The sequence below is a fragment of the Tasmannia lanceolata genome, unplaced genomic scaffold (genome assembly GCF_043159265.1).
Source record: "Tasmannia lanceolata isolate RefF3 unplaced genomic scaffold, GAP_Taslan_0.1 ptg000023l, whole genome shotgun sequence".
Classification (NCBI taxonomy): domain Eukaryota; kingdom Viridiplantae; phylum Streptophyta; class Magnoliopsida; order Canellales; family Winteraceae; genus Tasmannia; species Tasmannia lanceolata.
In genome coordinates, this window is record NW_027518700.1 from 16161791 (window position 1) to 16188312 (window position 26522).

Below are 26522 nucleotides of genomic sequence, written 5' to 3' on the forward strand. Positions count from 1 at the left end.
GAGGACCGAAACGCATTTCGAAACCGAAATTTAAATCCTTGGATAAGAACTAATGAAAGAATTTAAGAAGTGACCTTTCAGTTACTTTATGATTCAACAAAATATTTATATTACAAGCGTAAGGTTACAACTGCATCATCGCACCTAAATTTCCATAAATTAAGCACAATAAAAATAGGGAAATAATATCAACAAAACCATGTTTTGATATATTCGCTCACCAATCTTGTCATCTAGTATTTAAAGAACTTTCAAAAGGTCATTACGGTTCCCAAAAAACTCTTACAAGCCAATTAAAAAAGAAAAAACAAGCTAGAGCGCACCCATAACAAAAAGTTGGTATGCTGATGTCATTTTCCTAAAAATATCATTGATTAAAACTATATTACAATTTATTGTCTCTGAAATTAACTCCCTCTCATGAGAATTGAATATTGAAAGCTTCTCATAGTCGGCTAGACCCGGCAAACGGGTAACCCGCGCGGGTATGGGTACGACCCGCACAGGTACGATACCCGCGGGTATGGGTAAAAATACCCGCGATTCTACGGGTAGGTTTTTCATGTACCCGTACCCAACCCGCGCGGGCTAGGTTAACCCGCGGGTAGCCCAAAACAAGATAATAAATACACCGGTCTTTTGACCAGTAATGAAAATTAATGTAAATATTACCTAGACTCCAGCAACAAGATCTTACCACAATGATGAAATTAGCTTCAAAAATGAGATTTCTGTACCAGAGGCTTGAATCGGAGAAGATGATGGTGAAATGGGTCTGTAAAGATGGGTTTTGGTTCAGCAAAACAGAGAAGGTGATGCGTAGGTAAGATTTTGTAGGTTTAATGGTCGGATCTCATTGTCGTTGCCGGAATTAGGTTGAAGATGGTGGTGCCTATCGCCACGCCTACCATCAAATACGAGATTGGGCCCCTTCTCAAAGATTTGATGGAATGGCCCAGCCCAATAAAGGAAGGTTATAGTACGCGATGTGTTCCATTTGTACGAATCGCGAACATACCACGCACGACCGGACGTAGAGCCACTAAGATCTGGCAGACCAGGCCGGGTGCAGGTGCCAGATCCGAAAAGTAGAGTCTTGATCAGTATGGGTACAAGAAGATGATTGTGTTGGTGGTTTAAATGATAGAAGTAGAGGTGGCTGATGGTGGTGGCGAGGGTGGGAGAGGTGGTGGCCGGTGGTCTGCGAGCGGTGGTGGTCGGCGATCGGAAAGGGAATGCCTTCTCGAGAGGTTGGGCTAGGCTTTCGTGGATGCTCAAGTCGAGTGGAAGGAGAGAAAATAGAAGAAAACAAAATGAATCAATAACTTGTCTATTTGTTTAGTGAAAAAAATGATGAAAAAAAACCTAACCCTAGTATTGCGGGTAACCTGCGAGCACTAGCGCCCAACCCAGACCCACCCGCTGGTCACGAGTGCGGGCCATTTTTTAACGGGTTAAAAAAATGCTACCCGTACCCGCAAATTTTGATACGGGCCGGCCGGGTGTACCCGCGGGTACGGGTCACATTTTGCCGAGTCTACAGTGGACCCAACATATGGAAAGTTCGGATCAATGATATAAGTGGAAACATATAGTGCTAAATATTGAATATAAGTGCTAGCAAATAGAAAACTAAATATTGATAACTAAATATTGAATATGAGAAACTAAATATTGATAACTGGAAACATACAAGTGCTAGCAAATAGAAAACAGCATTCTCACGAACCATTCAAAAACCCACGCCAATATGACCAAACCATGGGTTCTCAAGGAAATTAAGCTCCAAAATAGCCGAGAGAGAGAGAGAGAGACTCAGCAAATGGAACAAGATGGCGTACAACATGTCCATTTTTGGATATTTCTATCTGATAGAATTTAGCTAAAAAACAACAATGACTGTGTAAATTCGGTGTGGGGCACTATGCACAGATATAGGTGGAGATAGCAGGCCCACTGATGGGTGTAAAATGCTGGTCCCTATCATATTAAAACAAGAGTTGCAAAATGGTGGGCATCACCCATGTTATGAGTGTTTATAAATTGGGTGTGGGGCATTCCAGAATTTATTGGCGGGAAACTTTAATAGAGGAATGTTAGACTCACAGGAGCCCTTGCAAAATATAAGGGAAAGGGCAAGGGCGCCCTCATTAGTCAAAACTGCTTTATGGCAGTTATGACCGTGATTTTCGGCGCATCCTAAATTGGTTTTGACCAATGAGGGCACCCTTTTCCTGTTTTTTTGCAAGAGCTCCTGTGAGTCTAGCATTCCTCATAAAAATATTTCTTGAAAAGAAAACGAATCAGCTAATATACGAAAAGTAATTCGATTGATGGGATTTGGAATGATACCTATGAGATCAATGATATCGATGAGATTGATGTTCAAATATTTCTTCTTAGAACGTATTGATTTGACCCCATAAGCAGGACCACCACCCAATAGCATGCTGCCGCCAAAAGCAGAACCCAAATTCTTGATCAATGGAGGAACAATATCACCATTTCTGTTCAATAAGATACCAAAGTGGATGATTGACTCATTCCATACTAGAAATAATCACAGAAAATCCTTTGATAACACTGATTCCTATTTCTCAATGATATTCCACGGAATACTTCGTATCAACAGATACTCGGTATATCAATATCGATTAGATCCGAGATCTATTATTGAGAATGCTCATACAATGAGCATTTTCAATATTACGCCTTGAAGAGGACTCGAACGTCAACACTCTTAAGCACGAGACTCAATAGATGGAAATAAGTTCTTGAAACCTTCAATTTGAGGATAATATATATAATTGTGGGCAACAAGGTTTATTTTGAGCAGAATACATATAACTGTGGCAATGCAGACTCGACAGTTACATCCATGGTTTTGAATAAATACGGTTATCTCAAGGCCCTGTTTGTTTTAGATTTTGGAAACGGATTGTGAGCCTAAAATTGGTCACTGGACTCAAACATGTATGGAGGATTTAGGATGTTTTGGTAAATTCAAACTGAGTAGGGTTCTCATAATTACAATCCGCAGTTCGATGGCTAGAGGTGTCAACGGATCCGCTTCGGATCAGATCCACTTACCCTTATTGGTTGGATCAGATTCGGAGTGTTGTTCGGATCCTACATCACATGTCTCACAATCCATTTCAAATCTGACCGTGCATTGGAGTGTCCTAGTATGTCCTACTTAGTACTTACGGTGTACATAGTTAAAATTCTCAAAAGAGGGTGAGGGCAAGTTGCAACGACGACTACGCAACGGATTAGAAACTTACGGGCCGTTTGGGTACACGGATTTTAGAATCCAGGTTTTTAGTTTGAAAATAGTATAAAAGAGGGTTCATGATCGAGCTGTTGTATGTTGTCCTGACAGCGTTTGTTGGATTTTGAGTGAGATATTCAGGTTTTAAAAATCTCTCCCGCATCCTGCGATTTCTAAAACTTGGAAATATGGGAGGATCTGCTACTCTCTTGCTGATGGAAAGATGGGCTAGAAGTAAAAAACAAGTAAAAAACGACGGCTGGTGCTCTTCTTCTCTTGTCTCTTAGTTACAATTTTGAAGAAATCCTGAATTCTAAAATATGCGTTTCCAAACAGCTCCTAGAGAAGGAAAAGAAGAGGCTGTCTTGAGTCAAATGACTGACAAAATACTAAAAATAGAAATAGCTTGAAAAATAGATTTGGCTTATTTTTACTAAAATACCCCTGAAATAATACCTAACGTTATAACAATTGAAGGGTATTTTTGTAAAATAATATAATAATATTGGACTTCGGACTGTCGCATGGGCTTTTATTTGTTGTCTAGATTCTATCGGTTATTTTTTCGGATTTGGATAGTCCATCGGACTGTCAGGATCCATGACATGGCCCAATAAAAAGGTCGCCCCGAGACGGCAAAACGAGAAATCACGGAGACCAAGCAAAACGAGTGCTCTTTGGAAATTGACAGTTTTCGGCCAGATAGGGGTACTTAGGTAATTTCATGCTTCCCCACGTAAAATAGCGCGGGTGAAAAATATTTCGCCCCCCATTTCGTTAGAAAATGGGAACTTCCAAATCTCTCGTATGTCTTCTGGAGAAATCTCTACTTTTCTATGTAAACATAACAGAATTTACTAGGCAATTTCGCTGAATGCTATTCGCAATGGTTTTTGCAGGAGAGAACATCCACATACGCACACAATTTAGCAGATTGTCTTATCCGTTTATTCATCTGAGATTCTAGACAACACAATTTATAGAGAGAGAAGAAAAGCTACTCAGAGAAGAAAAAAAAACCCTAGAAATTTGCAGAGATCCTATTCCGTTAGGGTTTCAAGCACTCAGTTGCCCGATTTTCCGGTAAGATGACCGGATTTTTGTCGGTGAAGATGAAGAGGAAGGATCTAGAAGATGTGTATGATGAGTTCTCCGATTTTTCTCTCTCTTCTCCCGCTAGAAAGATCCGTAGACTGGTTTGTGTTTAATGCTTATTTCTGATTTTTCTCAAGTTTTGATTACAGTGCTGTTTTGATACATGGATTTTATAATCCAGGATTGTAAAATCTAGGGTTTTAGAAGCTAAAACCTCGATTTTATAAGCTAAAACCTCGATTTTACAATCCTGAAAATGTACAATCAAAGTTTTAGCTTAGAAGGTTCGTAGACTGGTATGCGTTTACTGCTTATTTCTGATCTTTCTAAAGTTTTGATTACTATGTGCCGTTTGGATACATGGATTTTATAATCCAGGATTGTAAAATTTAGGGTTTCGAAAGCTAAAACCTCGATTTTATAAGCTAAAACCTCAATTTTACAATCTTGAAAATGTACAATCATAGTTTTAGCTTAGAAGATCTTGAATGCTTATTTCGGATTTTTCTCAAGTTTTGATTACTGCGGGGGGGTTTGGATACATGGATTCTATAATCCAGGATTATAAAATCTAGGCTTTTTCAAGCTAAAACCTCGATTTTATAAGCTAAAACCACGATTTTACAATCCTGAAAATGTACAATCGGGATTCTTTATCATCCCTAGAATCCCTTGAATCAAAGGATTACATATCACTTCATTTTTGGAAATTTCAAGGGATTCTTTATCATCTCTAGAATCAAAAGGATTACATATCCCTAGAATACAAAGGATTACAAAGGATTACATATCCCTAGATTACAAAGGATTACATATCCCTAGAATACCATATCACTTCATTTTTGAAAATTTCTAGGGATTCTTTATCATCCCTAGAATCAAAGGATTACACTCTGGTAATGGTTAAAATTTATGGAGGAAAGAAAGTAACGGCAAAACTAGTGCCTTTTCGATTTGGCAACCAAAATCTTGCCAAATCAGCTATAAGATCTCTCCAAAGTTTATATTTGCGGTGCGACCCGGTTAGGCCTAGGATTGGCCTCTAACAAAAGGACAAAAATGGCTTTTGCATAGGCAAGATGGCATTTAACATGCTCTATGAAACAGGGGCAGACTTGGAAGATAGAAATACCCAACTCTTCCACTTTGTAGGGCTAACAAAACTCTTCTTTTCTTCCATTTTGCGTTAATCCAGGGAGGACGGCTAGAGGAGTAGCAGATAATTAGCTGGCGGTCAGAGGAGTAGCGGATAATTAGCTACCAGGATTCTTAAAGGCAAATGATTTATTCGATTTCCAAAACATCTCTTCTTCGATCGTTTCGGAGGAACGAAGCTATAAACAAGAGATAATGGTGCCGTATAAAATTATATTTAATCCTTTTTTTGGAATAGTATATCAGTTACCAATCGATACTTCTATTTTCGTACCTACTACAAGTTCAAGGAAAACAAAACTTACATTCCCTCCATCAACAGATATTCGTATCTAAAGAAGAAACATAATAAACCAATTTTCTGAACCACTTGTAGAAAGTAAAATCTACCAGAGGAGATGATATTCCAAAGTGTGAAGATGAAATGTGGGTTTTTAATACAAAATGATCGGGGTAGTGGATGAGCCCAATACCAAAACTAGATTCTACATGCCTGAACTACACATTGGCAATGAAAAAATAACAGAAATAGGAAACCCAATATTTTTAAACAAAACACATAGAATCCATAAGTAATCAAATTACCTCTAGTTCAGATCTATGTAAAAATTTTCAGAGTTATTAGCATCAAAAAATTCCTAAGGAGATTTTTGACTCTAAAATTGTTGGAAATTTTGTCAAGAAATCTAAATTTCTATTAATATTAATTAATATAGATATAATCTATCAAAATAGTAAAAGTAAATTAATAAAGAAAATGTTAGAAATAGCCTTTTTTAATGGATCAAGGCACGCTAGAAATGACGCTCTCTTTAGCGTCAAAACGGCTCCGTCTGCACTGGGTTCACCGGCGTTTGGCTCCCAAGATTCAACATCCTTCAGGATCTCTTCTGTGCAGGGAATTGATCCCACGAACTCGTCAATCGCCCGTATCGCAAACATAATAAATTAGATCTATAGTAATTAATATAGTGTTAGATATTTTGATGATTTAAAATTAATAAATTGTTTCCTTTTATCTTTTCCTATTTATTAGGGAAGTTAAGAGATATTTAGGGAGTGGGAGAGATTTTAGGGGCATAACGTATGAAACGTCCCGTTCCTTTATTATCTCCAACGGCACAGCTCTCTCAACCCTTTCTTTATCTCTTAGAAAGGAAACATCATTTTCTTCAAGTGAGCTCTCTTCTCCAAAAAACTAAAACTCCCTACATGCTGTTCTTGATTTCATATTTTATCTTTTATCTTTTATTGTGTTTGCGATACGGGCGATTGACGAGTTCATGGGATCAATTCCCTGCACGGAAAATATCCTGAAGGATGTTGAATCTTGGGTGCCAAACGCCGGTGAATCCAGTGCAGACGGGGGCGTTTTGACTCTGAAGAGAGCGTCATTTCTGACGTGCCTCGATCCATTAAAACATGTTATTTCTAACATTTTCTTTATTAATTTACTTTTACTATATTGATAGATTAGATCTATATTAATTAATATTAACAGAAATTCCTAAAGATAGATTTCTTGACAAAATCTCCAACAATTTTAGAGTCAAAACCTCCTTAGGAATTTTCTAATGCTAATAATTATGGGAATTTTAACATAGATCTGAACTAGAAGTAATTTGATTACTTATGGCTTCTATGTGTTTTGTTTAAAAATATTGGGTTTCCTATTTCTGTTATTTTTCTCATTGCCAATGTGTAATTCAGGCATGTAGAATCTAGTTTTGGTATTGGGCTCATCCACTACTCAGATAATTTTGTATTAAAAACCCACCTTTCATCTTCACACTTTAGAATATTATCTCCTCCGGTAGATTTTTACTTTTTACAAGTGGTTCAGAAAATGGGTTTATTATGTTTTTTCTTAGATCTGAATATCTGTTGATGGAGGGAATGTAAGTTTTGTTTTTCTTGAACTTGTAGTAGGTACGGAAATAGAAGTATCGATTGGTAACTGATATACTATTCCAAATAAAAAAAAGGATTAAATATAATTTTATACGGCACCATTATCTCTTGTTTATAGCTTCGTTCCTCCGAAACGATCGAAGAAAAAAGAGATGTTTTGGAAATCGAATAAATCATTTGCCTTTAAGAAATCCTGGTAGCTAATTATCCGCTACTCCTCTGGTCGCCAGCTAATTATCCGCTACTCTTCTAGTCGCCCTCCCTGGATTAACGCAAAATAGAAGAAAAGAAGAGTTCTGTTAGCCCTACAAAGTGGAAGAGTTGGGTATTTCTATCTTTCAAGTCTACCCCTGTTACATAGAGCATGTTAAATGTCATCTTGCCTATGCAAGGGCCATTTTTGTCATTTCGTTAGAGGCCAATCCTAGGCCTAACCGGGTCGCACCGCAAATATAGACTTTGGAGAGATCTTGTAGCTGATTTGGCAAGATTTGGGTTGCCAAATCGAAAGTTCACTAGTTCTGCCGTTACTTTCTTTCCTCCATAAATTTCAACCATTACCAAAGTGTAATCCTTTGATTCTAGGGATGATAAAGAATCCCTTGAAACAACTTTCTTAAAATAGGACTTGCCTTTTGAGCCACGTCGACTTAGGAATTGGCCATTCAATTTGATTTGCACGTAAATTTTAATTTAAAATGTCATTCAAAATTATAATTTTTAATTAAACTGCTAGATCGCTTTGGGCACTTTGTGCTGCAATAGATTTAAGAGAAGACGCATAGGGAAATTGTGGGGGATTATAAAGGAAGTTTAATGGAAAAAAAAAAAAAGATGTTCTCTATTAAAATTTCAAAAAAAATCAATAGTAGATAGATGAAAATGAAGGTTAATTAAAACGAAAAAAGTTGCCATATTAAATTTCTGGAAGTGTAGAATTTCCACTTGCTTGTTTTAGGCAACATATAAGACCTTCAATTCTTTATGCATCCTATATCGCTATTTATGTGATTATGTTATCTTTGGTATCATGCTACAACTGTAGAGAACTAGAGATACACTGGCGTTTTAGGATCCTTGGAGATTCCATTTATGGTGTTGACATACTTAACCGTGTATACGTTACATATGTTGATTGTTGCACATAGATTGAGGTTGCATCACATTCAACGTGTAACCATGGTTGTATAAATTGGTGGTATATTTTAGTATATATACAATTTGAGGCATTGTTTGGAAACTGTTTTCACAGTTCGCTTCTTTAATTGTATCCCAGTATATAGGCTGAGAGATTTAGCAAGCTTTACACATAATTTACCCCATTGCTTCTTCTATTAATATCAAAGCATGTGAACTTATCTACTGGGCAAGTAACTCGTGATATGTAGATTGTATTGTTTTTTTTTATTTTATGAAATGCTTATTTTCTTAAGCTGTGGGGGTGCACATTAGCACAAGTAGAATAAGTTATCATTTTTCAATAAATGCTTATGAATGTGGGGGGCATTTGGAACCGTTGATGATTGAACATTATGAGTATATGATGAATTACAATATAGACAGATGATTAGAGTGTCTATACAATGCATTTGACATGATGTTCTTATCATGTCCATGCACTTGATATTATGTTTTGAATATAATAGTTGAATATCATGATAGTTTAGCATATCAAGATGTAATTATTTGATTGGCATTCTCATATCTTGGGTGATTATTGATGTATGATTGACACAACACAATGTGAAAGGGTGTTTTAGATACTATTGATTAATCTTTTAAAGAGAATTGGCTTTAGGTCTTATAAGGCCTAAAAGCAAAACAAACGGACTAGCGTGAAGGCTAGTGATATATCATCGAGGGGAATGGGACTGAAGCCCATAAGTTAGTCACTGCAATGGACACCCAACCTCTGTAATTGGAGATCCCATGAAGGAGGTTCAATGGGTAAAAACGAAACTGTAAGGTCTCTAGGAGGAGCACTAATTATTTTGAGGGGTATTTCCTAGTCTCATCCCTATGGTGATAATGCTCATGACTGTGACGATATTTAGGTTGAGTATATCTCTTAATCAGTACAAGGCAGAATTCTGCAGGGTATAGGTCACGGAACACCCTTGGAGGACTCACCTATGTGATTGTGGTAGTGAGGTCGCTACTATGAGGCGTTGGGCTACTCCCTAAAGGCGTTCATGAAACAAGATCTGGGCTCATGACCGTAAGGGCCCAACCGATTAGAACTCAAGTAATTGCTCGTACTGTGTGAGTGGTAAGATGAAGTCTGAACTCAAGGACCTAGTTCAAGACTTAGTTCACTACGGCTCCTTCAGATGGAAAATTGCTAACACTAAGTGTAGGTTCAAGTCCGGAAGACACCTACACCCATTGCACAGTAAAGTCGCGCTTGCATGTGTTTATTTTAAATTTTAAATTTTAAATCATGTGGGGGATTGTTAGATATTTTGATGATTTAAAATTAATAAATCGTTTCCTTTTATCTTTTCCTATTTATTAGGGAAGTTAAGAGATATTTAGGGAGTGGGAGAGATTTTAGGGGCATAACGTATGAAACGTCTCGTTCCTTTATTATCTCCAACGGCTCTCTCAACCCTTTCTTATCTCTTAAAAAGGAAACGTCCTTTTCTTCAAGTGATCTCTCTTCTCCAAAAAACTAAAACCCTCTACATGCTGTTCTTGATTTCATATTTTATCTTTTATCTTTTATCTTTTATTGTGTTTGCGATACGGGCGATTGACGAGTTTGTGGGATCAATTCCCTGCACGGAAGAGATCCTGAAGGATGTTGAATCTTGGGAGCCAAACGTCGGTGAACCCAGTGCAGACGGGGGCGTTTTGACTCTAAAGAGAGCTTCATTTCTGACGTGCCTCGATCCATTAAAACAGGCTATTTCTAACCTTTTCTTGATTAATTTACTTTCACTATTTTAATAGATTAGATCTATATTAATTATTATTAACATAATTCCTAAAGATAGATTTCTTGACAAAATCTCCAACGTTGATTACTATGTGCCGTTTGGATACATGGATTTTATAATCTAGGATTGTAAAATTTAGGGTTTTTAAAAGCTAAAACCTTGATTTTATAAGCTAAAACCTCAATTTTACAATCTTGAAAATGTACAATCATAGTTTTAGCTTAGAAGATCTTGAATGCTTATTTCTGATTTTTCTCAAGTTTTGATTATTGTGGGGGTTTGGATACATGGATTCTATAATCCAGGATTTTAAAATCTAGGCTTTTACAAGCTAAAACCTCAATTTTATAAGCTAAAACCACGATTTTACAATCCTGAAAATGTACAATCATAGTTTTAGCTTAGAAGATCTTGAATGCTTATTTCTTATTTTTCTCAAGTTTTGATTACTATGGGGGTTTGGATACATGGATTCTATAATCCAGGATTATAAAATCTAGGCTTTTACAAGCTAAAACCTCGACTTTACAATCCTGAAAATGTATAATCAAAGTTTTAGCTTATAAAAACCAGGTTTTAGCTTATAAAATCTAGGTATTGGTTTGTAAAATTTAGGATTTTTCAATCCTTGTATCCAAACGGCTTGTAGCCTTGTACAGATTTGCATATCTATTCCTCTGATTTACGGCGCTTAGTTGGAAGCTAATTGTCTCTGGATTTATGAAAGACATGATTCATCTCTTAGTCATTGTTTTGTCTTTTTTTTTTCCCTAAAATTTTGATAATTTATTTGCAAATTTTGCTTGTTGGAATGAGGTTTTGTGAGGACTGTTTTTATTTTTATTTTTTCTGTCCTTTTATCGTTGGTGTAGTCGATCAACATCATCTTGTTGTGATCTTCGTTGAAATTTTTTTATGAGCATTTCTTCATCAAGTTCAATTACAGTTTATATCGTTGATTTTTTAATGGCGGAAATACTGCTGACATGTAAGAGTGAAATTGCTTGAATGTTTATGAATTTACTAGTGCTCTTGTGTGGGACAACTATTTTCCCCGATTTTTATGAACTTATTGGATTTTATGTGTAAAAAGCATTTTTGCGTTCTTCTTGATTAGTATTGTTTGTAACTAAAATTTTAACCTTGCCTAAGAGTTTACAATCCACTTTAGATTTGTGAAAGTTTCTTGTGAAAATAGCTCACATGTTTCATTCATCAATAAGGAAATATATACAACTATTCCCAATAAAACAAAGATGACAGAAGATCCTGTGAAAGTAGTGAAACGAAAAAAAGGAAAGTCTTACAACCTGTAACAATAGGTTACAAGTCCTACTAGAATAGGTAACCAAAAAAAATCTTTACTCAATAGTACTCCCCCTAAGTTGGAGCGTGGAGTTACAGTGAAGCAACTCCTTAACAATGGGGAACGAAAGGAATGTTGCCGGAAAAAGCCCGACCCTGGATGAATGAAAATGAACACTGACGCCTCCCTGTCGGATATGGGGGCTGGCATTGGGGGCCTAATCAAGAACCCGGAGGAAGAGATGGAGGCCATGTTCTCCTTAAACAAACCTGACGCACCAATCCATGAGCTTGAACTTGAGGCCATGCTCCACGGCCTTATCCTTGCTAAGAAGAAAAACCTTTTGATGGTCTGGATTGAGTCAGATTCCATGTTTGCAGTTAAGATTGGTAGTGGTGATTTCAAATGCCCTTGGAGGATGAAACCGACACTAAAGGAAATCAGAACCTACCTTGACAACCTAAGTGAATGGACCATTTCTCATAGCTGGAGGGAAGAAAATTGTGCTGTTGATTACCTATCTAAGAGGCTGTCTCCTACCAAAGGTGAAGATATTGTCTTTCACAAAGCATGGCCCCACCCCCCCCCCCCCCCCCCTCCCCCCGACCTTATGGATCTGATTTGTAAAGATGGTATTGGCACTTCTAAGAGGCTGTCTCCTACCAAAGGTGAAGATATTGTCTTTCACAAAGCATGGCCACACCACACCCCCCCCCCTCCCCCCGACCTTATGGATCTGATTTGTAAAGATGGTATTGGCACTTGCTACACTCGTTTGTAACTCTGATCTTTTATTATGAAATTATGGTAGGGGTCTTGCCTAACCCCAGTCCCCAAAAAAAAAAAAAAACAACTTTGCCAAGTATATGATGAAATTGTTCCTGACCAAGAGCCTTGGTGAATATATCGGCCAGCTGTTGTGTAGTTGGAATAAACTTAGTTACAATGCCTCGAGAGTGTAGGTGTTCACGAACTAGGTGCAATCGAGTGTAGGTGTTCACGAACTAAGTGCAATCTTTCTCAACGTGTTTTGTTCTTCCATGGAAATCGGTTTTGCTGCAATATGTAAAGCACCATGGTTGTCACATAACAGTTTCATTGGGTGAGATTGAACAACTCAAAGATCAGAAGAGCAGCTTTGAGTCAAGGAGCTCACAAGTATTGTAGATTGCTTTTTGGTCTTTCAAGAAATCAAAGAACAACCAAGTAATGTAAAATAACCACTAGTGGCCAAACGAGCCATGGGACAGCTAGCCCAGTTTTAATCACAATAAGCTTGTAATGACTAATCACTAGTTGAGGGAAGAAGAATGCGTTTTCTCGGAGACGATTTGAGATATCTAAGCACCCATAAAGCAACATCGTAGTTAGCTTGTCGTGGATCTTGCATGAACTGGCTTAAGATATGAACAAAATAAGTAATCTCTGACAGAGTAATTGCTGAAGAAATTAACCTGGCCAACTAGTTATCTATATTGTGAAGGATCCAGAATAGAATCTCCGGAATCTGTAGTGAGTTTAACTATTTTAGCCCAGTCTCAGTAAGGATGTTAACTATTTATTTCTGTGGGCACAAAAAAATCCTTTGGGAAAATGAACCACTTCAATCCCAAGAAAATATTTCAGACTACCGAGATCTTTAATATGAAAGCAGTCTTCTAAACATTTTTTGAGAAATTGAATATGTTGAGGATCATTACCAGTCACAATAACACCGTCAACGTATGCGAGAACCATAGTGATACTCATTCCTTGGGTGTTAAGAGAGAATAATCCACAGCTGATTGTTGGAAGCCGACACGCATGAGGGAAGTAGTGAATTTCTCAGATATGTTGTGGGATGCCTGCTTAAGACCATATAAGAATTTGCCTGGCCGACATACATGTGTCTCCCTCTGAAGAAAAAACTTGGTTGAGAATTTCATATGAACCTCATGTAGATCACCGTGAAGGGAAGCATTATGAACATCGAGCTATTGTAAGGGCCAATTTTAAATAGTTGCGACAACGATTGTACAGTATACAATGTCTAACTAAGCAAGGGGGCAAAAGTTTCATGATAATCAATGCCCTCCGTAGCGTTGGCCACTAGGCATCCCTTATGATGTTCACCGCACCATTTGAGTTGCACTTGATTTTGTAGACCCACTTGCACCCAATAAGGTTTTTGCCAAGTGGTAGTGCTTCCAAAATCCAAGTGCTATTCTTTTCAAGGGCTGCAACCTCTTGCATCATAGCCTCACGCCATTGATGGTGTTTGACTGCGTGGATATATCTTGTAGGCTCCAAGCCTCTTGTGCCACAGGGTAGAAGAAATATTGCTGGTTGCAGGTGAAGCTATTTGTGAAGGTGCCCGGACCATCCCATCTCGCTTCTCACCCACTCTAATCAGCCTCCTCAATGTGAGTCAAGGACCCTGAGGCATGCTCAACTCAGATGGGCCCATACCATCCCATCTAGCTTCTCACCCACTGGTGTGTCCAGTTTTATTGCAATGACTGCAGTGATTCTTCCTTCGGTTGGATTTGGTTTCTTTACCTACAAAAGCTCCACCATTCACCGCAAGTGTTGCAACCTCTATGTTTGATGATCTTGTAGAATACTAGGAGCTAATGACTGCTGCTTATCTTCTTGACAAACCAGAGGATAGGCTCTGCTAACATTGGGAAGAGGATCCGTGGATAGGATTCAAGTTCAGATTTTGCCAAAAACATCAATCAAGCCCATCGGAAATTGATGAACTTTTTCTGTCTCATGGATGGAAACAAACTTTGGAAGCACTGCACGTGCATTTAGAAATTGTCAAATAGATTCCCAACTTGTTGCATAATGCCTTCAATTTTGTAAACTACGCAGAAAACCAAGAGATTCTCTTGAAGAAGAGCAATATCTCTTTTTAACTGGTGTACACATGCAGCATTCCTTTGAGAAAACTTGTCCTCAAGATCTATATTGCTCTGTAGGTCTTTGGCTAGAGAGTTAAAAATATATGGTACAACCACGGGATTATAGTTTTAAATTTTAACCAAAATATTTCGATTTGGACCAAAACCAATGGTACATAGTATCGGAAAAATACAGGATTTCACCGAAATTTCGTTTTTTACCTTTATTTACAAAATTTCCAGCGAAATGTTAAAGATTTCCACTGAAATTTTAAAAATTACCCCGAAATTTCCACTGAAATTTTATACATTTCGGAGGAATTTTTTTTTTTAAATGAAATTTTTATCAAGGTTTTACATGATTGTGGCTGAAACCGAAAATTTTTGGTTTCAGTGGTGGCCGAAACTGACATTTAAATTGTTGGTTATACCTCATCCAGGCAAGAGCTTATGAGGAGGAGGTTTGGGAAGTGTCCTGTCAACAAAAAACAAGTTTCTTTTTCTCACCTGGAGCAAGCATTTTGCATTGCTCTTTCCCAGGTACGACAGGAAATGAGCACTGTACCTGGATTTTATGGGAGTTGAAGATAATATCCAGAAGCCATCTCAATGGTAGCTCTACTCTGCAACGCATGATCAATGCACTCATGTGGAACATTGGTGACAGACGGAGTGGGGCTGGATTCTTTGGCCATGAAGCAAAAGCACGTACATGTATTTAATGAGAGGAAGATGAGAAAGAGAGGAAGATAATAGGCCTAGTTCCACATTGAGAGCTCTGATACCATGTGAAGTAACTTGTGAAAACAACTCACACATTTCATTTAACAATAGCTGTATATTTCTATTCCTAATAAAATAGAGATGAGAGAAGATCCCGTGAAAGTAGTGCTGAGGGGAGCTAAAAAAATTAGGTCCAACCTACAACAATAGGTTACAAGTCGTTCTAGAGTAGGTAACCAAACAAATTCTTTCATTTGTCCATATGGAAGTTTTTTCGATTGAATTTTGGTTCAATTTCTGGTCTGGTTCTTCAATCCATTTACCTCTTTGTTCTTTTATAAAAGCTAGAAAATTTGTATGTAGATTCCCATGAATTTTCTTCTTTGCAGGAGCTTTTGAATTTGTATCATATCATTAAATGGTTTATGCCTTTTTTGGTATTATAAGGATGCTGAGTTGCCTCCAATAATGGAAGAAGAAGAACCAGTAATCCCTCTGGATTATAGTCAATCATTATCAGAAGACTCCCTCAAAGGCAGTACACCACAATTAACGGCTGCAATGACAGAGGCATTGCCTTCTCTTTCCTTGAATGAAGAGAAGGCTCTCGTTCTTTACAAGCAAGTGAACACGCCATTGTTGCAATCTTCAAGTTCATCAAATTTATCTTTCAGAGTTAATACAGATTTGCTTCCAGGTTTTAAGAGTAAGTGTCTTGATACTGCTTCTCAATTTCATGTCATTTCCATGTTTGTTGTTTCCCTCTGTACTTCTAAATTTATTGTTGGAATCTTCGTTTCAACTTTTTATGTATGGGAACTGCAGTTATAGATTGCATGAATGCTAAAACCTAAAACACAAGCCTAATGGAAATGCAAACTATTTGAACAGTCGTATCAAAATGCACTTTAAGTTTTGCCCCCATGTTTTGGGCTTATCGTGGAATGTAAATGTGATGGTTCTATTTATGTGGTTTCATTTGAATGGTTGAATCATTCATTCTTCGTGCTGAATTGCATACATTCATACAAGCAGATGTGCTGTTTATGACCTAAATGCTGCAAGATAGGTGTCTTACAAGCAATCAGGAGCAACTTTAGAAAAGAGAGAGAAGAAATCTGAGATAACCACTTGTATGTACCGTACAAAATTTTAGAACTTTTGGGAGGCGTTTGGATACTCGGATTTTAGAATCTTGGGTTTCCTCAAAATCATGGGTGGGAGACGAGAAGAAGACCTTATGTTTCGCTTCTCTTTAGAATCCTGAATTTTAAGTAAGAAATCTAGGTTTTAGAAATCTCTCCCCCATCGTGATATTTCTAAAACCTGGAATGATCTCTTACTCACTTGCTGACGGAAAGAAGGGTGAGAAATCAGAAAACGACAGACGGTCTCCTTACTCTTCCGTCTCTCATCCAGGATTTTGAGGAAATCCAAGATTCTAAATTCTGCATATCCAAACGGCCCCTTGGAGATCTACATGCCCATGGTTTTACAATGTGATTGTATAAATTCCTCACCCATACATTTCCTATCTGTATTTTCTTTGTTTTTTCCCCTTACCGTCTGTTGGATATCTCAACTTCTGTGTGTTCCTGAGTAATGTTGCAAGCTTGATTAGTTGTAGAATGTGATCTAGATGTCCTTGCCCATAGATTTCCATTCTTTTTTTCCAATTTTTCCCTTTCCTCCCTCTTGGTTATCCATATCTTCTTATTCAACATGCTCATGATCTATTTGTAGTTCTTAAGGTAATTGCTGAAAGCCATTTACCGTCACTCTGTTTAACACCGGAGTTTATCTGTCAGGGTGCTTTGTGTTGTGATCTTAATGTCAAGGTTTGATGCAACCTTACTCCTACTGTAAAAAAGGGCAAAACTGTATTAAAAAATGAATCAATCACTTGCTAAAATGGTTGTGTTTGTTTATCAAAAGTCATATATATCCAAACAGTCACTGTGGAACCTCTTATATAGTTATATGTCATCGGAAGACTCAATGCTCAGAAATCCTAATGTCAAAATTTTCCATTAGTTTGTTCTTTTATTTATTTAATTCGTAAACTGCTTATTCAGTTTCAGTTCATAATTTCAGAAAGCAACAAATTGATCTGATGAAAATTCTTTCAGATCAAATTTTCTGGTCAGGGAATTCAAATCTCGTAACAGAGGCTTCCGACAAAGTGGAAAGCAACGGATGCTTAGCTGTCGTTCCTTGGGCACCATTTCAACTTCCAGTTAGTCGGGGAACGAATGATATTGGCATGGGAGGTGGGCTTTCAGAGCCGATGGAGGCTGACGAAGTCGCAACAATGGAACTCGAAGAAGAAAGCACAGCTAGCAGGCAAGAAGCGAGAGAGAGTGCTGAAATGGGAGGAGAAGATTTACAACAATGGCAACAGCACTGTATGACTCCTCAACTCCCTCCAAATGCTTCTAGTCCCATCATGTGGTCTTGGTAGAAAATATAGCAAACCAACCCCTTGTCTCGTGTTTTCTTATAGCTAACCAACCCTTGTCTCTTTACTTGTTGCCTTATAGCAAACCAACCCCATGTTTCTTTACTTGTTGCCTTGTAGAAAACCAACCCTGAGTCTCTTTACTTGCTGCTTCATCTGTTGTTTTGTCTATACTTATTATGTGTCTCTAGAGCCCCTCACCTACTCCTCTTTTTACCTTTTTGGATCCCATGCAGAACAGAAATGCGGTAGATCCCTTTTTATGTTGAGATTTGGTGGGGCGACTCACTACTAATGAAAGCCCCATTAGGATGAGGCATATATGAATATGAGGTTGGTTGTACATGAAAGCCCCATTAGGATTAGGCATATATGAATATGAGGAGGTTGGTTGTACATAAATTAGGTTTATATGTTAATGAAAATGTTATCAGCTGTGCAAAACTGTTATTCCATTTTGTTTAAATATCTTTCTCTTGCTTAATTTCCTTTAATCTAATCAACAACTGGTTTGGTTTTGAAGATTAGAGAACGAGAATAGTCACAAAGAGATTCGAACAGCTTATGCATTCATATAGATACATATATGAGAGCTATGATTATCCGGGTGTGTTTGGCTTCACTAGTGTTTGGTTGCACAAAAGCCTGGATGGGTAGAGGGTTTTGCTTGGCGTTTGGGTGCCATGTCAGCAAAAACCCCTTGTTTGGTTGCCAATATAGCATCTACATAACAGGAGAATACCAAGGATGCATCCTGGTTAATCATTGCATGCCCACTTATGTGTCACCTTTGTACCCATTGTGTATCTTAAGCCAAAATTCGCAAAGGGAAATTATATCTCCCCCCCCCCCCCCCCCCTTAAACGGATAAAATCCCTCCCTTTAACTGTTTCTGTGAGAATGGTACACTGCTTGATAGTGTTTCTTCTTCAAATAATGTCAGTAGTATACTTGTTTTACACAATTTGAGTAGTACATTTTTAGAGTTTATATTCAGGGTGTTGAATTTGATTAGTTCTAGGATTTTTCTTGAAGGCGTTTGGATACATCGTTCTTTTAATAACATTAGTAGAATACATATTTTTCACAGCTTGGGTAGCATATTTTTTCCGAAATTTTTATTTAGGGCTATTAATTTGACATGAAATTCAATGGAAGTCTCTCTCTCTCTCTCTCTCTCTCTCTCTCTCTCAACCCTGAAATGTTTTTTCCCAAAGTTTATATTTAGGGCTATGTAAACCAAACAGAGTTTATATCAAGTCCCATGTGGGGGGTACCCCCCTTGATATTTGATCCAACAGTTGCCCAGTTTTTAGGCCGCTGTTGGATCAAATATCAAGGTTGCACACTTTTTAAGAGGCTTGTGTTGGATCAAATATCAAGGGTGATGCTTTTGACATACCACCCACACGGGACTTGACGGTCGGGCACCATATAATTTCTCAACCAGGCATTCAATTAACAGTGGGAAATGGAAAATTTTCGACCCTCTGATTATATTCCATGTTTTTCCGGGTCTTTCGTAGCATACAAATAGATTTCGAATTTGTTTTTACTTGGAAAATGTTGCCATTCTACTTCTTCGTAAGATGCATCCTAATGGATCCTTTGTGTTTTGCATTTCTATATGGAACTTTTACTAAACAATCATTTGAGAAAGTCCATGTTTGTTTTGGATTTTGATGACCGATTGTGAGCCCCAAACTGATTATTCAAATAAAAATTAAATATAAATTTGAATCCAATAATCGATTTGGCATCAACAATCGGTTCTCAAAATCAGCTTGGGGCCCTAAAATAACAAAGCAATGTGAAATGAAGAATATAATAAACATTCATTTAAAGGAAGAATTCTTACCCATCAAAACCCAACTGAACAACAAAGAAAACAACAGGGCTCATCGGTCTCGATTCAATGTACAACTAGAACTGCAAAACCAGACTTGATTCTGCATCCATCCTCGTTCTGCTTTTCCCCTCAAGGGAATTTCCCTTTGATTTCTTTCTATCCGCCCATTGCTTTTCGCCCTGTTTCTGTCTGTATTGTCTCCCTCAGAATGGAATTTTACAGAAAATAGCACTAGCAGATAGCAATGTTTTATGTACACAACAAAAGCTGTTAAGATTTTTGGGAATTCGGGTTAAGCTTTTGCCATAAAATCGGGTAGGGTTAGGGTTGATTCCAATTCCTTTCCTTAGCAAAAGCTCAACCCAACCCGACCGGCCCGACCCAAGCTACACCCCTAGCTTGTTTCTGTCTGTAATGTCTCTCTCTGCATGAAATTTTACAGAAAATAGCAGTAGCAGATAGAAATGTTGTATATACACAAGCAAAAGCTATCACTCTATCAGGAGCATATCCCATTTTCACTTATTACCACCAGGAATGGGAGGAACAAGCATTCTCCCAATACCCATATAGTCTGCTGCAAAATCCTCATCATTTTTACCTAGCATATCTTTCAAGCTGCACTCTACATCTCTGCCCTTGAGTACCCAGAACCTGGGCTTGATCTTCTTCTCCAAGGAATAGCTGAAGTACCTTGGATATTCCACAACATCCCTTACAGGTTTACCCATGGTGCATACAAGGAATTCAACCTTTGGTTTCAAAACCTCCTCAATGCTGTACCCTAGTAAAGGAGAGAACTTTTTAACCATGCTGGCCACCTCCCTCTTAGATAGCCCAATCTTCAATAAGTACCTCATTCTGCAAGCACAAAAAAGTGAAAATGATAAATGCCAGGGTAGCAGCACCAACAGCAACAACAATAACATATATAATTAAATAATATATGTTCCGCCTTGAAGATACCCCCGAGAGTGGAACCGAACAAATCGGTGCATGCCACATGGCATCGGGAGAGGTAGTTTTGCCATTTTGAAAAAAAAAGGAAAAAATAAAAACAGATGTTATTAACATGTGAAGAGGTTATTTGTTCGGTTTCATTCTCAGTTACCATATCATTATTCTTATTAATTCCTTTTAAATAAGCAACTGATGTTATGAAAGAATAAAATTAGGGGAGTGATAAATAGACCCCCATATATCTTAAATCGACCCCCTATGTGTCTTTCTCTCTCCTCTGGGTTAGAGAGAGAAAGACACATAGGGGTCGATTTAAGATATATGGGGGTCGATTTATCAATGCCCCAAAACTATAGTGCACATATAGATTCAAGGAGAATTACCAAAAAAAAAAGGCAGTGATATTCCCCCCCCCCCCCCCCCCCCTCCCCCCCATAACAGAAATTGTTAACTTTTATGCTTTTTGAGTTAACGGTTGCTTCTCCACCCCTTCGTAAAAGTTAACGAAAACTGTTAAGGGGGGGTGGGTATCACTGCCCAAAAAAAAGTACACTGTAAAACAAAAGGATTCACCTAAAAGAGAGTTTTTATATGGTTTGTGGTCGTATAGTCCAGTATTTTTCAAAAAGTACTGTATGGCCAACTCCATGGGATGATCCAAACCGTTCTTTTGTTGGGCCACAACGTAAATAGGTTGTGTCCCGAAAATCACTTCCATAGGATGATCCTAACCCTCCGATCTATAGAGCTTAAAAGAGAGATTTTATATGGTTTGTAGTTATATAGTCCAGTATTTTTCAAAAAGTTCTGTATGGCCAACTCCATGGGATGATCCAAACCGTCCATTTGTTGGGCCACAGCGTAAATAGGTTGTGGCCCAAAAATCACTTCCATAGGAAGATCCTAAACCTCCAATCTATAGAGGTTTCCATGGTACTTTTTGAAAAATACTGAAATATAGGCCACACACCATATAAAAATCCATAAAAGAAATCCATTTTTTGGTGTGAAAAACCAATATTAGTGTCCGTGGTCTCAAAACACTGGGACAAGCTGATGGAAGACATAGTAAAGAGATAAACATCTATTTCGAAACTAGAGGCAAGGCTTGTTTCGCAACAGACCATTTATAAAAGAACAAGAGTATCTGGGATTTTTGCCCAGGTAAATTGTTAATAATCAGAGAAAAAAAATTAATAGATTAGATGCATACACCTTTGTAGATGGATCGGTGATGAATGCAAATGTTTCAACTTTTTAGAATTGTGCTCAAATGTTAATATGCTATACCCAATTTTGCTCATCTTTTCGGGGGAAGAAAAAATCATCTACAAGGCCACAAAAATAAGGTAGGTCCTTGACACCTTCTGAAGCTAAGAAATTTCATTTCATTTTATTTTATTGAGGATACAGAGATTAAATATAAAGGTCGGGCGTTTGGAGATTTACCGTGGCAGCAATGTGTTAGGGTCAGATACAAGTAGCTCCGGATATTTCCTGATTACCCGAGGTAGATTATCATCAGAGATGCCAAGCTCAGAAAGGAATTTGAGCTTCTTCTTGAGTGTGTTTTCAACATTGGCCGCAAAGATTTCTGGGCATCGACTAAGAATCCTCCCTATGCTTTCCTCATCAAAACCCAGTTGCTCCATAAATGAAACGACCTGATGTTAGAAGAATAATAACATCACAAAAAATGAATAGCTGAATAGCACAAAGACCAAAACATATCCACAATACACATAAAAGACACATCTAAATTGTAACATATATCTCAAACATAAACAATTCTATCCTTTTCGCCAGCATGATTTGAAATACTGTTTCGAAACTCCCTGAGTCACCATAAACTCACCCAAGTCAACTCAGTATAACCTTGGCGAAGTTCTCTTTCAATTCCGAGTTTGGTCTTAACAATCTATCAAAAAGTCCTATAGCTCACCTGAGTTAATGAAGAACTGACCACATCAATCATTGACTCAATCAAGTTGACTCGGTTTTACCTATGTCCAAAATTTTTAAACATTTTAAAAAAAAATTATTGTCTTGCTGAGAATTTTTGAGTTGCTTTGACTCGATTTGAGTGGGGTGGGTCAATGGACCCTGCAAGCACTTCACCTATGCTGAAAAAACTTGAACAGAACATTGGCCAGCACTCCAGAGAAGAATGTGATGCAAACATAAGAATAAAAAAGAATATAGGTAAAATACTTAAATGACCACATATGAGCACAGGAATGCAACCAGCTTGTATTGCAAATCTTAAGAACGGCCCACAGAGAACCAAAATGTACACAGTAACATATTGAAGGCATCATATCACAACTTTAAAGTACAAGTATTTGGGCTGTGAGCTTCCTGTAAGAAATATTTCCCAGCAATACCTCATATAAAAGATAACCAAGAACTACGCACCATGTGATTATTGAGAAAACTGTTCAATAGATACCATAAAAAGATACAGATATTGGTTACCACTTACCATACAAATGTATAAAAGTAATACATTACAGGTGGCATTCCGTACATGTCAACAAAACAAAAACACATACGTAACACATAAGATAGTTTACAAAGAAAATCAAGGGGTTTGCCTAACCCCAGCTTACCCATAAAAAAACAAAGAAAATCAAGGGGTTTGCCTAACCCCAGCTTACCCATAAAAAAAACAAAGAAAATCAAGGGCAGCATCACTTTAATTGTCTAAAATAATGGGCATCCTTGTTATAATGCCAGATAATAATTTTCCTAATTTAGTTAAAAAAACAAACTCCATGAGAACCATGCTCTCCATTACTGGAATAAGTCTCAAATCTAAACCATTAATTGTATCTTTATCAAGATTGCCAGGAATGATGTAGACAAAAATACTATTTCACATATTTTATCCATTTTACTTTACATATGATGCAAATAATTTCATATTGCATGGAAAGAAAAACCATTGATTTTATCTTTATTAAGATTGCCAGGATCATGTGGACAAAACTAATATTTCATATATTTTATGCATTTTATTTAACATATGATGCAAATAATTTCATATTACTCGGAAAGAAAAGATAGAACTGAGAAGAATCTAAGAAGTACAATATGAAGGCATCTAACTACTAACCTCGAGAAATTCATGCGGCTTACGAAGTAGCAGTTGAGGACTTGAAGCAATAACCTGACCCAGCTTCTTGTTTTTTACACCTAATTCAGCAAATTGTTCCACCATTGACTTCAGCTTGCTGGTTGAACATCCCAATAAATGAGGCCAACTTATGATTGCATGGTCAACACTCACTTTTGGTACCTAACAAGAAACATAGTGTTGTGCTATTATTATTGTCTTTTTGTAGTAGGGACAAAACTAGAGGGGTAATGTCAACATTGTAAACACGATGTTGGTGAAAAAAATTTACTTCAGATTCATGTATGGAAGCATCTACAAGATACTTCATTACTATGTAAAATGCGTGTTAGATGTTAGATTTAGAAGAGAAATAAGATGGGAAAGAGAGGGTTTGAGAGAATCGAATGTCGGAGAGAGTGATGCCTTAAACATTCTCCCCATCATATATATATATATATATATATATATATATATATATATATGTATGAGAAAACGGTTCCTACACATATGTGTAGAGAATTCTCTACACACTAGCTTAAAATACAGTGGGGGCCCACATTGTTTGGGTGATCCAAGCCATCCATTTTAAAGGCCCTCACATAGATAGGGTGTCTACAAAAAATCAGATCCATAGGATCATCCCAACCCTACAATTTATGGAGGTAAAATGGATGTCTTTAAACCTTCACAAATTAGTCCATTTTTTGCCTCCACAGCTCGAATGGTTAGGATGATCCTATGGATCTGATTTTTTGTGGACACCCTATCTATGTGAGGGCCTTAAAAATGAATGGTTTGGATCACCCAAATAATGTGGCCCCCACTGTATTTTAAGCTAGTGTGTAGATAACTTCTCTACACATATGTGTAGGAACCGTTTTCTCTCTCTCTCTCTCTCTCTCTCTCTCTCTCTCTATCTCTCTCTCTCTCTCTATATATATATATATATATATATATATATATATATATTTGAAGGATGAAAATGCCCCTACATGGGCGTCAATACATTTAACACTCCCCCTCAAGCTGGAATGTATATATCATACATTCCAAGCTTGTTACAAGAATCTTTCAATTTTGCACATCCCAATGGTTTGGTAAACATATCTGCAAGTTTTTTTTTTTTTAAATGGAAAACATATTTGCAAGTTGATCTGCAGATCAGGTAAACGCTATGCAAATCTCACCACTCTGAATTCAATGACGAATGAAGTGACAATCAACTTCAATATGATTGGTTCGTTCTTGGAACACAGGATTCGTTGCAATATGAATTGCCGCGCTATTGTCACAATACAACTGTGCCAGAGACTTCGACGTGAACCCAATCTCTAATAAGAATGAGCGAAGCCATATTAGCTCTCCACTCGTATATGACATAGCTCTATATTCGGCTTCTGTACTTGAGTTGGACACAACATCTTGCTTTTTACTTCTCCACGACACCAGATTACCTCCGACAAATGTGCAATATCATGTCGTTGATCTCCTGTCAGCAGGAGATCTTGCCCAATCCGCATCACTGAATCCTTCTACCTTTTCATGTCCATATTTTCTAAAGCACAAACCTTTACCTGGCGTACCCTTTAAATATTTGATGATCTAGATGACAGCGGCCCAGTGAGAAGTACGTGGAGCACTCATAAAGCGACTAACCATACCAACTGCAAATGATATGTCTGGACGGGTGACAGTCAAATAGATTAGTTTCCCAACCAATCTTCTATATCGACCAGAATCATTCAGCAACTCTCCTTGATCAGGAAGAAGTTTAACATTTGGATTCGTGGGGATAGTCACAGGTTTCACCCCCATTGAGCCTGTATCCTCTAAAATATCCAACACATATTTCCTTTGTGACAATGAGAGACCATGACGAGAGCAAGCAACCTCAATTCCAAGAAAGTATCTAAGCTGACCCAGATCTTTAGTAGAAAATTCACCCTGGAGAAAGGACTTCAGATTGTGTATGCGAGACTTGCCATCCCCTGTAATTACAATGTCATCAACATACACTATTAAGAGAATATATCCAGAACTAGATTTGTGACTGAACACAGAATGATCAACAACGCATTGCTTTAACCCAAAATGCAATACCGCAACACTAAATCATCCAAAGCAAGCCCTGAGCGATTGCTTGAGTCCATAATTCGCCTTCTGAAGACGGCATGCTGACGAGCACATCTCCCTCTGAGCAACATACCCAGGAGGTTGCTCCATATAAACTTCCTCAGACAGCTCGCCGTGAAGAAAGGCATTTTTTACATCAAGTTGATATAAAGGCCAACCACGATTAACTGGCAGAGATCAATACACGAACCGATGGAATCTTAGCAACTGGCAAAAACGTCTGTTGATAATCAACACCAAACATTTGAGTGTACCCTTTAGCGACAAGGCGAGCTTTGAGACACTCCATATACCCATCTAGAAGGTACTTAATGGCAAAGACCCAATGACACCCAACAGTTTGTGCACCAGAAGGAAGAGGAACCAGCCGCCACGTTTTACTTGAGTGAAGGGCACCAATCTCAGCATCCATAGTAACTCTCCATCCCGGATGATTCAAAGCATATGTAACAGACTTAGGCAAACTAATCAAAGGCATGCTAGAAACAAAGGACCGAAAGGAAGGTAAGAGATGGTCATAAGAACCAAAATTAGATATAGGATAAGCTACGCTACGAGATCAAGTACGGGATGCAATCGGTGAATCAAGAGTAGGAGAACAAGTACCTGAACGCTTCTTCAGTTGTAGAATGAACAACCTGGCGAGGTCTCCGAGTATAAGTTTGCGAACCCTTAAAAGCCATAGGACCCGTTGGTAGATCAGAAACAGCCACAGGGGC

General features: G+C 37.8%; 2 protein-coding genes across 3 annotated transcripts in view; one reads left to right on the forward strand and one right to left on the reverse strand.

The window, feature by feature from the left end:
• The first annotated feature begins 4202 nt into the window (after nt 1-4202).
• LOC143856547 (uncharacterized) lies at nt 4203-18227 on the forward strand. Its single transcript, XM_077366801.1, has 3 exons — nt 4203-4467; nt 15733-15991; nt 17415-18227. The coding sequence occupies exons 1-3, from the start codon at nt 4360-4362 to the stop codon at nt 17744-17746; spliced, it is 699 nt and encodes a 232-aa protein (XP_077222916.1). The 5' UTR covers nt 4203-4359; the 3' UTR covers nt 17747-18227.
• A 1332-nt stretch (nt 18228-19559) lies between these two features.
• Nucleotides 19560-26522, reverse strand: part of LOC143856178 (Mitochondrial transcription termination factor family protein) — a 48772-nt gene continuing 41809 nt past the window's right edge. For both annotated transcript variants that reach the window (XM_077366292.1, XM_077366291.1), the window contains 3 exons: nt 23668-23850; nt 22002-22216; nt 19560-20453 (listed from right to left, as the gene is read on the reverse strand). In XM_077366292.1, the coding sequence (XP_077222407.1) occupies nt 20111-20453; nt 22002-22216; nt 23668-23850 (741 nt within the window). In that variant the 3' untranslated portion in view covers nt 19560-20110. The remainder of the gene's footprint in view (nt 20454-22001; nt 22217-23667; nt 23851-26522) is intronic.